Source organism: Camellia sinensis, chromosome 1 (assembly GCF_055761805.1).
Source record: "Camellia sinensis isolate YWXY chromosome 1, ASM5576180v1, whole genome shotgun sequence".
NCBI classification, from domain to species: domain Eukaryota; kingdom Viridiplantae; phylum Streptophyta; class Magnoliopsida; order Ericales; family Theaceae; genus Camellia; species Camellia sinensis.
In genome coordinates this window covers 41,932,577-41,948,288 of record NC_138961.1, presented here as the reverse complement: position 1 = coordinate 41,948,288, position 15,712 = coordinate 41,932,577, and the positions used below count along the sequence as shown (strand labels likewise).

The 15,712-nt window shown below is 38.4% G+C and overlaps 1 protein-coding gene across 1 annotated transcript; it reads left to right on the top strand.

Annotated features, from left to right (window-relative positions):
- Window positions 1–6,088: 6,088 nt before the first annotated feature.
- LOC114298217 (putative receptor-like protein kinase At3g47110) lies at window positions 6,089–9,515 on the top strand. The gene is made up of 3 exons (XM_028242757.2): window positions 6,089–8,735; window positions 8,912–9,296; window positions 9,410–9,515. The coding sequence occupies exons 1-3, from the start codon at window positions 6,089–6,091 to the stop codon at window positions 9,426–9,428; spliced, it is 3,051 nt and encodes a 1,016-aa protein (XP_028098558.2). The 3' UTR covers window positions 9,429–9,515.
- Window positions 9,516–15,712: the final 6,197 nt, after the last annotated feature.

The following is a 15,712-nucleotide window of genomic DNA, read 5'->3' as shown; positions in this document are numbered from 1 at the left end:
TGTGTGGCCGAGCAAATGAGCTCGGCAGAGTATGCATTCACAATTAGGGAGCACATTCAAAAGTGGCATAGAAAAGGTATAAGTGGCGTGCAAAAACTTGAAGGTTTTTCCATTAATAACGCAAATGATTACAAAAGGAGAGGGTGTAGCCCGATTACATGGAAAAAGTATAAAATAAATAGAAAAAAAAACAAGAGATACATCACGGTCAGCCGAACAAGTCATCCAACTCGATGTCTGCGTCAGCACCAACTCCAACACCACTATCAAGTGTTAGATTGGTGATGCATTCTTCGATGACCAGGCTTAGCTCGACCTGGCTTGGCACTTCTGACTGAACTGGCACCGGGCTCTCATGGTCGAGCTTATCGACTGAGAGAAGAACATCGCTTGGTACATGATTGGCCTCCTCCTCCTCCACCTACAAGAACTTTTATTGCATAGTGTTGGCGTACGTTTCCATATAGCTTGGGATAAAGTGGGAAGGAGAATTGAGGAAGACCTCAGAGTCGTGGGCCTGGCCGAGGTTCTCCGCTGCTACCTTCTAACTACATTTGAAGAAAATATCCTAGGTTGCCTTGTCTGCTTGCCCTTTGTGTAACCATGGTCCTTGGTATCCTTCATCTTCTTCTAGAGTGCTTTTATTTTGGTAGCCTTCTTTTTCTCCAACTTGGCTAGCTCGCGTAGGTAGTGATCCTTTTTTTTTTTTTTTTTCCAGTGAGGGCTTTCTGTTTTTCCACCTCGGTGATGCCAACTTGCTCGATCATTTTTCATTCTCCACGCGTAGCTCGGTTAGAGTTGCCTTTAGCGCTCTCAGCTCGATGTCTTTGGCCTGACCGTCCGCAATGGCCGCCGAAGTTGTCTTCTTTAGCTCCAGTACACATTTATGGACAATGTGGCTCTTCTGTATGGCCTGAAATTCAATCCACAAATGATCAACCAAACTGAGCAAAGAGTAAGTGTTAAGGAAAGTAAATACAGGATTCAAGCTTACCAGAACTAGAGATTTGGTAGCCGATTGAATTGCTTTTAGTTCGATCAGCTGTTCTTGTCTCTCCATATCAACTGACAGGAAAACGCTTTTTGACAAGTAGAAGGCCAGCATGTGGTTCTTCTTGGGGCTAACAGAGTCGACGGTGGACACAACACGGCCTTTGAAGGTCACGGCTAGTGTCCACACTGGTGGGGAAAAGGGGCCTGCTTGGCCAGAATGGGTAGGCTGTTATTTAGATAGCTTGACCTTAGGAAGTACAATCTCTTCCTCATCCACCAAGCGTTGTTGCTCGGTAGATGAAGTGTGAGCGCGCTTGCTTGGCCGAGATGAGGTTGCCCTGATGGTTGGTAGGGTGACAACGATATCACGCGATTGATCAACAGGAACTTGCTTAGTTTGGACTTCGACGGAGGTTTGCTTGGTGATAAAAGCTCGCACGGCTCTCCTCTTGGCCATTTCTTGCTCTTTGGTGAGGGGGACGAGATTGATTTGAGGAAGGCTTAGATCTGGTTTTGGTGAAGGTTCGAGAAAGAAGTCGGTGACTTTGTTCCTCCTCTTGTTGTTATACTAATAGGTCGGCTCGAAGTTTAGTAGCTCAGTCTGATCTCGATACCGATATCTTAGCGCAGTGCGGAGCCCATCCTAGTTAGCGTACGAATAATTCTCCTTGAGCACATTCAAATTTGCAAAGAGATGAACGATTAGCACAATAGTAAGTGATTAAATAGTTAAGCGTAAGATCGAGTTACTTATACCAGCTGTGCCTATATTCCAGTTTATGTTGTAGCCCAATATCCTGGCCTCCTGGTCCTTGTAATTTCCAGAGACCCAGAGAAAGTCATCGTCGTGTAAATTTTTGTCTGATGCGTGCTTGACGACTTTCTTTCGACCTTTTTTGAATTTGAGGTAATAGACCCAACCATCATCATTTTAACTGATCGAAAATTGGTGGAATATCTCAGCCAATCCAAGGTTGAGGCCAACACGGCGATTGAGCTCAGCGATGTCGTTTATGATCCTATACATGTTGGTGGACAATTGGGTTGGGCTGAGTCTGGTCTACCTGAGAAATTCACAAATAAGGGATTGGACTGGGAAGCAGAGTCCACCATCTACTATTGTGGCAAAGGGGCGACAACCGAGCCTGCCCCAATGTATAGTATCTTGCTCGGCTAAGGTGAACTACACATCATCAAGAACGTTGTAATCCCGCCTAAATTCTGCTATGGCCCCTGGCGAGCTAACCATGAAGCCGTATTTGCCCATTGGCTTTAAGTTAAGGGTTATTGGGGTTTGTTCGGCTGAATTGATCAACGTTGTTTTGTTGCTCGTTTAAGCTGCACCGATAGAGGGGCAAAGTGAATGGAGTGCTTGGACAACCTAGTCAAGTCTGCAAAGTGAAAAAAATAAAATGTGTTAAGCCCAAAATGTGACCGGGCTAAAGACAATAGTTTGCTTGGTCGAGAGCGTGCGTGTGAAGACTTAGTGTGGTCATCGGCTGGACACAGCTCGGCCCACTACCAGTTCAAGGTTTTAGCTTGATGCTGGCTAAGGACAAGGATTCAATTCGGTTTGGACTGAGGGCAAGGTTTTAGCCCGGTTCAAGCAGTACGACTAGCTCATTAGGTACATTCAATGTTGTACATACAGGCTTTTAGCTGGGTTGCAGCATACTTTTGGATCAAAATCACGGTTGTGATCTTATGGAATTTTGAGGGTTGTCTAAAGGCCTTGATTCGATTCACAAGCTCTTTCAAGCGCATTTTAGTGGATATTTACACTATAATATTATATTTTAACGTAGATAGTGGGTTAACAAGAATGCTAAATAGGTAGAATGTTCATGGAAAAACAGTAATAGGTACGGAGAACTTACTAATTTAGGTGTGAGGTTAAAACCCAGTTGGAGAAGGTCTCTCATTATATGAATGTGAATCCATAGGAGCTGAAATTGGCATCAATTTGGGGCAAAGGTGGAAGAAACAAAAGGATTGAGGCTTTGGTTCAAAGGTTCGAAACTGAGAAGATGAACAGTGGGATTGACTCTTCACTATATTTGAATTATATTTGTACTGGAAGTAGAAAGGTGGGATGATTCATATTTTTTAGGGATCGTGCATGATGGCTGTAACAGGGGTACGTGCATTAATAGGGGCATGCCACGTGTCTTAGGAGTAACATCGTGTCAGATGAGCTAGACAGTTGACGAGACATCTTGCAATCGAGTAGACCTCGTGACCGAGCAACCTTCTTAGCTCAGTTGAGCTAAGCATTATTAGCTTGGCTAGAGAGGCGTAATCCCAATCATGCTCCGCAGAAGGAATTAAGGGACAATTGAGAGGCTAATTTGTGTGCAAATTGGGCTGACCTAGGCAAAATCTTCTTTGGAAGTTTAGGCCACACAATGGGCCGAGGTAAGAGTTTTGTGTAGCTCAGTCTTGGGCCGAGCAGGCACTATGTCGATCACAGATGTGTTGCTAAGGCTTGGACCTAGTTATCTGAGGCCAGACCTTTATCGCGCCGTGATGATTGCTAGTGCAGAGGGCCGAGCTAGGTGTAGCTCGGCTGAGTGCCATCCTGTAGATAGGGTCATCACGGCTCTGCCATGGGGAGCACAGAGCCGAGATAGCTTGGTTGACTGCAGTGATAGCTAGAATAAAGAGTTTAAACCATCTCACCTGGGTGGTGGTGAGAAGGGTTTTCTAAGGATAGGTGTTATCCTCTAGCTGTGTGATTCTTAGGAGGACTCTGCTAAGGAAAGTTAGAGTTCTATTAGGATTGCGCCAAGTAGAATCTATAAAAGCTCATAGTAGGACCTATGCACAAGTATTGCAATTCTTACTCCCAAATACACAGAGCTTATTGTCTATTGTCTGATTGCTGACTTAAGCATCAGAAGGGTTTCTGGCACACACCGATCGGCTAGCTCATCTGTGTTTTCAGGTAGCAAAGCGACGACGTTTGGAGAAGTGCAAACTTGATCAACAGGATTATACGAGCAGATTATTTTGCGCTCGTACAATCACCATTTAAGGAGTTAAGATTGACGAACAAGCATAGGAGTATCATATTATTGTAAGTGACAATACACACACCCAGAATCATTGTTGGTGTGTGTATCTCATTCTACAAACATAATCGAAATAAATTTCAATCAAATGAAAAATAATAAATTATATTTATAGTCCCCATATTTTTCTTCTTCTGTTAATTTAGTTTTTATAATTTTAATCAATTCAATTTTGATCATTAATTTTATATTTTGTGTCAATTTTATCGAATTGATAATGCTCATTAGGATTTTTGCAAAAGAAAAAAAAAATAATAAATAAATAAAAAATGTCGCTAAATTAGTTGAGGTTAATTCAATGAGTTGAACTCAATAGACAAGTTTAGAATTTTGCCTATGAAAGCATAATTCATTCCTGATTATATGCCTATTTTTCATCCAAAATATTAATAATTGTAATCAATTAGACCAAACTGAGATAAAATCATAAATTTATAATCAAAAGCAAACCAATTACAATTAGAGAAATTAAAATGATATAAAAGTCAAAATATAAGGATGGCCAACGTAATTTACTCAATGAAAAATGTCCACAATTAGAATACAAAAAAGTAATAAATATTTAGTTTCCAAATTAAGGATTCTTAAATATTGAGTGTGCACGTTGTTCAATATGTCGTTTAAACTTGAAAGACGCTCCATTTTACTGTACATGGATAACTAGTCAATCAAAAATCAATTTTTGCCACCAAGGTAATTAGAGGCATGCAACAAATGCCCCATGTTGTATCTTGGCAACTTGATACAAATGCCCCATGGCATTTTTAATAACTGTTGGACATGTGTTCTCTTCTCAATCACAAATATCATCACATATAGCCTAGGCCCTGGAGCTTCAATTCTAGATTAAGATTGTGTTTAGATCATAGAATTAAATAGGAATTTTAAGAGAAAAGAAAAAAGGGAAGAAAAATGTGAACAATATGAGTGAATTATAATTTTTTTTGAGAAAATTAGTGAAACATTTCTTTCTAACTTTGTGTTATAAGAGAAGTCCAATATATTTTTTTTTTATTAGTTAAGGTCCTTCAACATTTTCACAGAGAAAATTTGATTTAGAGAAATTTTGGCCCCTACTCAGAGAAATTTCTGTGATATGATCACAGAGAAATTTCAAAATTTCTTTGTGAAATTAGAAAAATTTCTCTGTGAAAATTAAAATTTCTCTGAGTCGAGATGAAGTTTCTCTGACACGGACAAAATTTTTTCGAGTCGAATTTTATCTATAGAAATGTTGAGGGACCTTAACTATTGTGAAAATATTATACGTTCGTTATCTTATAAAATTTTAATATCAGGAACCTTAAAAAATTCTCCATTTTTTTTTCTTTTAAATTTCTATCTAGATATATGATCCAAACACAATTTAAAATTACAGTGCATTCACAAGGAATGAGAATCATTGTGTACCCCTCACGAGTGTACTGTGACTTTTCCCCCCTTTTTTTTAGTGTAATTTATCTCGTGTTAATTGAATCTTTATATTTTGAATTGTATTAATTTTTTCCTTTAATTTTTCACATTGCATCAATTTAACCAAATTAATACGTTATACTAAGAAATTGAGCAAAAATGAAAAGCAAAATGGTTCATTCAAAGGAAATGAACCATTTACGTCAACCCCCTCCCTTTGAGGAGAATAAATTAACTATTTTTTTTGTTGATTTCCGTTCAATTTTTAAACAGGAGCATTGCCAATTAGATTAAACTGACACAAATATGAGAATTTCAAGTACGATGTAATTAAAATTGCAAAAACCAAATCAACTACAAGCATGCAGTCCCCAGTGATTAGGAATTTCCCATTTGCAGTCCCACATATTCCACCCTACACAGACAATGCTTACCCGTGGAGGAAGGAAATTGCAGGTTATAAATAATCACAACCAAGCCAAACTTTGCAACTGCATACCAAAAATAAAAAATAAAAAGAAAGAGATCTGAAAATGGCATCACCACTTTCAGTAATAGGTTTTCAGCTACTCCAGTTATTTTACGTATGGAGTGGCATATGTGTCGTAGCCATGACACTTGTACATGTTGGAACACTCCCGGCAGCCACTACAGATAGTAGTACCTTTGTTGGGAACGAGACTGATCGTTTTGCGTTGCTTGCCTTCAAGTCAAAGATTTTGCATGACCCTCATGGGGTTGTGAGCTCATGGAACAATTCTCTCCATTTCTGCGAGTGGCAAGGTGTCATATGTGGTCACCGGCACAGGAGAGTCACGGTTATAGACTTGAAGTCCAAAGGTCTAGTTGGTTCCTTGTCTCCTTATGTAGGGAACCTCACCTTCCTTCGGGGGTTGTGGCTCTATAACAACACTTTTCAGGGTGAAATCCCTGTTGAACTCGGTAACCTGTTCAGGTTGCAAATTTTGAACCTGAGCAACAACAACTTTGAAGGAGAAATTCCAGCTAGCTTATCCCGCTGCTCCAACCTCACACACCTTGGTGTTGGTAAAAATAAACTAGTGGGGAAATTCCCCAAAGAGCTTACTTCCTTGCCAAAGCTCAGAATTCTTGCCATTCAGGTGAACAATTTGACGGGAGATATTTCTCCATTCATTGGCAATCTTACTTCTCTGAAAAGCTTTAATGCTGGTGGCAATTCTTTTGGAGGAAGTATTCCAGATACCATGGGTCAATTGAAAAAACTAACACTACTTGGATTGGGTCGCAATCAACTCTCTGGTATGATCCCTCCATCTATTTATAATCTTTCCTTTCTAAATGTCTTTTCTGTGGCTTTTAACCAACTTCATGGTAGTCTTCCGCCAAGCTTTGGTTTCATGTTCCCTGATCTTCAACTCCTCCAGTTAAATGATAACCAATTTACCGGAACCCTTCCATTGTCAATATCAAATTTTTCAAAAATTGAACATTTTCAAGTAGAATATAACAACTTCAATGGGAAAATAACAATTAATTTTGGAAGACTACAGAATCTCAAGGGCATAGCTCTATCTGATAACAATTTCGGAAGTGGGGAACCAGATGACCTAGCCTTTATTGGTTCTTTGGCCAACTGTAGCAATTTGGAAGCATTGGGTATGGAGGTAAACCAATTTAGAGGGGTGTTACCAGAATCTGTTGGCAACCTGTCAAAGAATCTGTTTGCCTTTATACTTGGTAGAAATCAAATATATGGAACTATTCCTTCAACAATAGGTAACCTTGTCAACTTGGATGCATTAGGTATGGAAGGTAACCAATTCACAGGTACAATTCCAACTAACATAGGAAATCTTCCAAAGATGCAATTGTTGTCTTTCGAAATGAACCACCTCTCAGGGAAAATTCCAGATTCCATCGGAAACCTGTCATTGTTGATTGAACTTTCCTTAGGGAGCAACAGACTAGAGGGGACCATACCCTCAAGGCTTGCTAACTGTAAAAAGCTGTTGTTCCTGGACCTTCACCAAAACAACTTGAGTGGAAACATTCCCAAAGAACTCTTGAAAGTCTCATCTTTGTCAATTTCATTAAATCTAGCTTGGAATCGTTTGTCTGGTTCCTTGCCAACAGAGGTTGGAAACCTTAAAAATTTAGTGGCATTGGATATCTCTGAGAATAGGTTGTCTGGTGAAATTCCTAGCAGTCTCGGTAGTTGCACTAGCCTTGAAAACCTTTATATGCAGGAAAATTCTTTTCAAGGATCCATTCCTTTATCATTCGAATCTTTGAGAGGTATTCAAAACTTTGATCTTTCTCATAACAACTTGTCTGGAAAAATTCCGACTTTCTTAGAGAAATTTTCCCTAATGATTCTCAATTTGTCCTTTAATGATTTTGAGGGCGAGTTACCAATGGAGGGAGTTTTTGCAAATGCAAGTGCAATATCAATTGTTGGAAATCATAGGCTTTGTGGGGGTATTTCTGAGCTACAACTACCGAGTTGCATCACCCAGAAATCAAAACATAAGATGCCTCTTTCACATGTATTGGCAATTACAGCAGCTTCTGTACTTGTTGGAGCAGCACTTTTGTCATTCTTTACAATTTATTTGTTCAAGAAGCAAAGAACAGCTCAATCTACAGTTCCAGTGTTGAAAGAATCATTCTTGAAAGTCTCCTATGAGAAACTCCTCAAAGCAACAGATGGTTTCTCTTCTGCGAACCTAATTGGTTTTGGTAGTTTTGGCTCTGTATATAGAGGAATTCTCGTTCAAGATCGGGAGTTTGTTGCTGCTATCAAAGTACTTAACCTTCAAAATCGTGGAGCCATCAAGAGTTTCATGGCAGAGTGTGAAACCTTGAGAAATATTCGACACCGAAACTTGGTTAGGATCATAACTTCTTGTTCCAGTGTTGATTTTCAAGGGAATGAGTTCAAAGCTCTCGTTTATGAGTTCATGCCAAATGGGAGTCTAGAGAGGTGGTTGCATGCAAGTCTAGAAACAAATGATGGGCAAAATGAGCAGCAGAGACTCAACCTTCTACAAAGAATAAACATCGCCATAGATGTGGCTTGTGCGCTCGATTATCTTCATCACCAATGCCAAAAACCGATCATTCACTGTGATTTGAAGCCAAGTAATATCCTTCTTGACCGTGAGATGGTTGCCCATATTGGAGATTTTGGTCTAGCTAGATTTTTCCCCGAGCTCACCAATCCAAATCAAAGTAGCTCAATTGGAGTAAGGGGAACCATCGGATATGTAGCTCCCGGTAACAACTCTTTACCCTTCTTCTAATAGAATATCTTACTGGAATATGTAGAATGTATTGCTTTCATATTATGGAATTCATATTTATCAAAATTGATTTTTCCTTTTTCTTTCGTATCAATATGCTTTTGCGGAAAATGATCCTTGGGCTTTGAATGTGAATTGTTTTAATGGCAGAGTATGGGCTTGGAAGTGAGATGTCAACTTATGGTGATGTCTACAGTTATGGGATCTTGTTATTGGAGATGATAACAGGGAAGAGACCCACAGAGAACATGTTTGAGGAAGGGCATAATCTTCATAACTTCGCAAGAATGGCCTTGCCTGACCGAGTGATGGAGATCGCAGACCCGGTACTCCTAGACAATGAGGAAGAAGAGGCTAGAGCAACAACAATTCAAGTGAACAATGGCAGCAAAATTGTGGAATGTTTGATTTCCATGGTCAATATTGGAGTGGCATGCTCTACAGAGTCACCACAAGGTCGAATGAGCATAAGTAATATCCTCCATGAACTTCATTTGGTCAAGAACAAACTCCTAAAAGACGAACTTCAAACTAGGTACTAAATTGAAAAGGTCTTGTTCAATATTTCTACTTCATTCTTCTATAGAATTGCTCTTATTGTTTCTCTAACATTTGTTTTGATCCTCCATGGTTTGTCCTTGTTAACAGGACGCTGCGTAGATTATAGGACGCTGCGTAGATTATTGGACGATAATGGGAGCGAGCATGGCATGTTTTCTAGTGTGAGATTTCAAATGAACTTATTCTTTTCCAATCAAAAAATATCAATTGAAAACAATTCAATTTCATTAATATGGAAATGTCTATTCTCACAGGTTTTTGTATTGAATATAATACTGGGACAACTATTAAAATCTAATGCACTTTGATGGACCTTTAAAGAATTAAATCAACAGTTATCATGTCAATCTGTGTTAATACCCACATTATGCAATTCAATCACATAATGTGGGTAATCTAAAAGACTATTGACCGTGATTTTAACAATCAATAATGCTTTTATGTGTTTGAATTTCATGAATTATGAGTCTGGAACCAATCTTGATTGAGTTCAAATTTATATCGTACACTGACATGTACAATTTTTTCTCTTTGGTAACTAAATTACAGGACAATATGAAGCTTGATGCTTGTCAAAACAGTGAGAAACGGTGAACAGTAAGTCAAATTACAGGACAATATGAAGCTTGATGCTTGTCAAAACAGTGAGAAACGGTGAACAGTAAGTCAAAACAGTGAGAAACGGTGAACAGTAAGGAAGAGGATTATGATTATCACAAATTGTATAAATAATACTATATGGGCATGTTTGATTGGGTAGATTAGAGTGTGGGATTAGGATTATTAATCCGTGGGCCCAATTATCCTATATTTGTTTTAACATTTTTGTTTAGGATTATTAATCCAATGGATAATTAATCCAACAAATTTGTAGGATTATTAGTAATAGGGTAGGGGTGGGATTATTAATCCAATGGATATTAATCCAATTGGATAGTGAATACCACACTAATTTACTAGGACTATTAATACTTCACTATTAATATTGTGAATCAAACATGACCTATGATTACTAGATTATTTTGGATTCAGTCAGTATGAGAGAATGATAATGTAATGTACGTGTGATGTGAGTTTGTTTTCCTTTTTAATTTCAGACCTTCAATTTTATATAAAAGCTATTCAATTTTGGATCAATTTTGTCACCTATAATTAGATGGAACTTGCGGACGTGGCACCGAAACTTTGTTTGAAGCTTCGTTTTACCCTCCCCAAACTATTCGAAATATCAATTAGAATCCTGAATTTATTAAAATAATTATATTTAATATTTAATTAATAAATTTTTATATAAAAAAGAGAGAAAAAAAATTTAAACAAAAAGATTTAAGCATTTGTAATATCGAATATTTTCCGTAGAGTGTTACTAACTTTAATGTTGGAGTGCCCTTCTATCGATGATACGACCTATTAAATACTATTCTCGATTTTGTAGGTGGATATCTTGAGATGTTTATCTTCATTGTTCAATATCGTTTCTCAAATCTCAAAAGAAGATGTTCTTCTCAAAACAAGTGTGAAACTAATTACTCTCATGGCCGAGCTACCAATTACTGCTATGGTAGCAATTGCTCTGGAAAAAGTAGCTCCGATATCAATAAAATCAATTCATGAATGAGCAATTGTAAACAAGCAGTGCAACTAATTACCTTGCAACTCCTAAATTTGTCAAGATCTTGAAAATTTTACCATGATTACATCACACTAAAATCTGGGGCCAAGAGAAGTGGATGAGCCAGAATATGGGTAAATAAATTGAAGCATGATTAGTTACCCCCTACAAAAAGACAGTGTGGCTTCATCGTCGAGACTATGAATGTTTTTGAATTATTAATCCAAGCGTCGAAATATTATTATAAGTTGTTATGTTGAATTTTTATTATTTGCGGTGCATGAATTTTTTTTGCATTATTAATCCAAACATAGAGATATTATTAGTTATTATGTCAGATTTTTATTATCTGCGGAGTACGAATTTTATGCATTATTATTCCGAGCATGAAGATATTTTGATAAGGTATTATATTGGATTTTTATTATTTGCGAAGTATGAATTTTGTGCATTATTATTTTCAGTAGGGGTGGGCGCGGGTCGGTTGCGGCCACGAAACCTCCAATCCGCCATCCGTCCGCCAGATTGGCGGATTGAAGAAAATCAATCCGCATCCGTCCGCCAATCCGGCGGATGTGGATTGAGCGGATTGGCGGTTTGGCGGATGGATGCGAATCGGTTTGGCGGTTTAAAATTTTATAAATTTTCAATATAATTCAACTTGTGCACTTCCTTAAAAAAAAAAGAAAAAAAAAGTATTACAGTCAATGACTTAAAAAAGTATTACAATCACTGTATGCCTTATCCAAAGAAAGAAAGTTTGAAACTTTAGAATATCACGATCACTGTATGCTTCATCCACATATTACAATCACAGCATGATTCATCCCTATAAATTATTACAATCTGTGATTCTTAAAATATAATAACAATTCAAACCACCAAAACTATAAACAGAGCAGTAGTAGAGATTGAATGTCTCTATATTGTTACATCTACATATGTTTTTGAAAACAAAAACCAACCAGCATTTATCATATTTTTTATTTATTATTTTTAGAGTTAGATTTAAAAACTAAAAAATATAGATGAATAATACGTTTATTTTTTTCAATTCAAAAATATATTCAAGTTGAAAATTTTTTTTCAACAGAATATTTAAACTTTTTTTCAATTGAAAACACAAACATAATATTTTATCAAATTGAAAATACAAAGTCTTATAAATTACTACAAGTGCTTGCGATTTGGCGGTTCGGTTGCGGCCAAAAAATCTTAAATCCGCCATCCGTCCGCCAAATTGGCGGATTGGAGAAAATCAATCCGCAACCGTCCGCTCATCATCATGCATCCGTCCAAAATGTGGCGGATCGGTTCGGTTCGGTCGGTTTTGGCGGATCGGTATATCCGCTGCTCACCCCTAATTTTCAGCATGGAGATATTATTATCTGTTATTTGATCAGATAAGCCGCCGAATTTGAGATTTGGATGGAGACTGTTGTTTTATCAAATATGCTGCCGGATTTGGGATTTGGACGGAGACCATTATTTGATCAGATTTGCTGCCGGATTTGGGATTTGAATGAGATCGTTACTTGGTCGGATATGCCACCGAACCTGGATGGAGAATTTTATTTTGGTCAGATATGCCACCGGACTAAGATGAAATCCACACTTCGTAGATCACGAGGGCAAGATGAATTGCTTTGCCTATTGGAAAATTCAGGAGCAAGATGAATTGCTTTGCCTCTTGGGAAATTCAGGGACAAGATGAATTGTTCTGCCTCTTAGGAAATTCAAGGATAAAATGAATTGCTTTGCCTCTTAGAAAATTCATGAGCAAGATGAATTACGCTTCCCTTTGGTAAAATCAGGGGCAAGATGAATTGTGCTTTCCTTTGGTAATTTGGAGGCTAGATGAATTGCGCTTTCCCTTGGTAATTCCTTAGCCGAGTTGTGGCGCTTAGTGAATCACAAGGGTAAGACGAATTGTGCTTCCCTTTGGCAATCAGTGGATCCCAGGTAAACTGCCAATAGGTCCTTGAAAAACCTTAGTGATTTGTGATTCGGACCAGAATTAATTGCAACAATTCCCAAACAATTAAAACTAACAATCTAAATTATCTAGCCCGTACAAAAGTGATTTAGATTGTTTCTTCAAAATTAATAAATCGACACAACCAATTTTTACGTGGAAAAAACCACATTTGGAGCACCTCCAATTTTCATTAAAAAAACACAGGCGAAACGCCACTAATCAATCCACTAAGAAAGAAAGAAAGAATAGAAATTTACCAAAATAAATTACCCAAACTCAATTAATTTGTCTTTAACCATTTGTATCTCTTTCACCACCGCCTTCATCTTGGACTTGATCAGCTTGATGTTGAATCCATAACATCCATGTGAAATCAACAACCACGCACAGCTTCGAACTCCTTCGAATACTCCACGCTTGAATCTCCGGAATCCACCGAAGAAGAACTTCTCTTGTATTCATGAAATCAAACCCACAACCCTTTGATCTAACTCTCTTGATTCATGAACAAACTCACAAAGAAATCAAAGGAAAACAAGCACAAAAATCTCTAGAAGAAAACCCTAAAACCCAAGAAGAGAATCTGGAAGCTGTAACCCTAAATTTTGACTGAAACGCAACTTTATAGCAAATAGGGCCGTGACGGTCACTTGAGCGCAAGATCTCTCGCTCGAGCAATGAGACTAATATGAGTGTATTCCTTAAGTGCCTTCGCTCGAGCCACCAAGAGGTTCGCTTGAGTGCACAAAATTCCTTCCCAATATTTTTACAGACAGAGAAAATTACTGGTAGCAAAGTTTTTTCGCTCGAGCCAGGCTTCCTTCGCTCGAGCGAGCAAGGCAAATTACTAGGAAACTTACAACTCAATAAACTATGTTTGTTCGCAGAATTGACAAGACTAAGGGACCTAACAATCTCCCCCTTTGTCAATTCCCGGACAAAACATTTTAACAAGTTTTCCTAGCAAACACACGCACTAGACCCAACAACTACGTGAACACAAACACTACGAACTCCTTTAAACCACCATTTTTTATGCAAACATCCTTGAAGAAACACCCTGCAAAAATATATAATCCAAAGCACGGGGAATAGATAAAGTAATCAAGGAAAAACAAATAACTGATCAAGATATAATTATAAAATAATTAAAGTCCAAACTTGATTAGTCTAATCCAATATCCCACAAGGTACCAACAGTTATATCCTAACAGTTTATATAATGCAAACCCAATATCCCAAAAAGATAAAAATATCCCAAACAACCCAAACATATACCAAAAAGACCCAAAAATATACCAAAACGTTATACTTCCCCTTTTTGATCTAGAGAGACAAAGGGAAGAGGAAACAAAAACTAAACAGGCCAATAATTAAATAAAACAAACTGTCCAAAAACAAAAAATCAAACATCACTGTGAGGACAGTGGAGGCTGCTGTTGCATCTGTAAAAGAGAAAGGATTTGAGCAAGCATGGTGGTCTACTGAGCTAGGCAGCCATCAAACGCATCAAGCCTAGCATCCATCTGATCAAGGTGGTGCGTGATGGATTGCTCGAACTGATGATGCTGGCCGCAAAATGATCGAGGACGCAACTCCGGGGCACCTGCATCTACCGCATCAAACCCTACCTCCTTGGCGAGGGGATCATCACCTGTATTGGAACCCCAGCCCCAAACGTCCCCCCCTTGACATGGGCTTGACTCTAGGAAACAGTCTATTTGGTGATAGGTTTAATAGGCGAAGCAAACTCATCATCTTCAAAAGTAGGGACACCAGAGGAGAGAAAACGGTTTAACAAACAACCATAAGGGAGATCTAAGGATTTGCGACCCTCAAAGACGCCAATCATTTTGGCCACAATCATTTCAGACAGGTACATAGGGAGGCGATGATCAATACAGTACAAAACATAACCCTAATCTTGAGTAATGTTGGAGGAATGAGTGGTGACATGAATGTTGGCACATACAATGATATTGAGAAGGCGAAAAACAGCTCATTTTTTCAAATGAGTGCCTCGGTGATCCAAGTTCGAGGAGTGCCACATAATTCAGTGGTGACTTGGTCAAAATTCGCAATGTTGTGGGTAGCAAGAAATGGATAATGGTAGTTTCGGACTTCAGGAAGGCCAAAAAACTGACGGAGAACCTCTTCATCAAGGAAAATCACTTTGTTACGAACCCAAGTGTGGAAAGAAGGGGCAACTTTGCTTATGGAGTGCATATTGTAGTAGAACTCCCGGACCCAACTAAGGTTTTGTGGACTGAAGAAATGAAAGACCTGGTCACCCCCCAAAGCATCGAATAGAGACTGGATAAGGATAGACTCAAAAGCACTGGGTTAGACATTCTATTCTAAATGAACTATCCAAGAATGATAAAAATCCTAATACAGGTTGGACTTTTCTCTAGATTGGAATTTAGCTGTATTGTAATTGGGATGTGACACAGTGGTTTTGCGACATTTAGAAGACTCGGCCATAACTGAAAGACACACAGGAAGACCACCACAATTAAAACCCCAAAACCAACCTACGAAGTCAGAATCACACCCCGATTACAACCCCCAAAACAAGAAAAACAATAGAGCAAAGGTTGTTAGTATCCAGGGTTCAAAAACAAGTAAATGCAGGAGAATAGCAGCATAAGTAAGACAAGGTGAGCAGCAACCATGATAACAGTGAGAGAAACCAAAGCCAAAAATTATCACTAGCAGGTTAAAAGAGTAAGCATCCACAACATGATGAAGGAGGATATGGCACAAAATAAACCAGAAACACTGCATCAGCCAGAATATA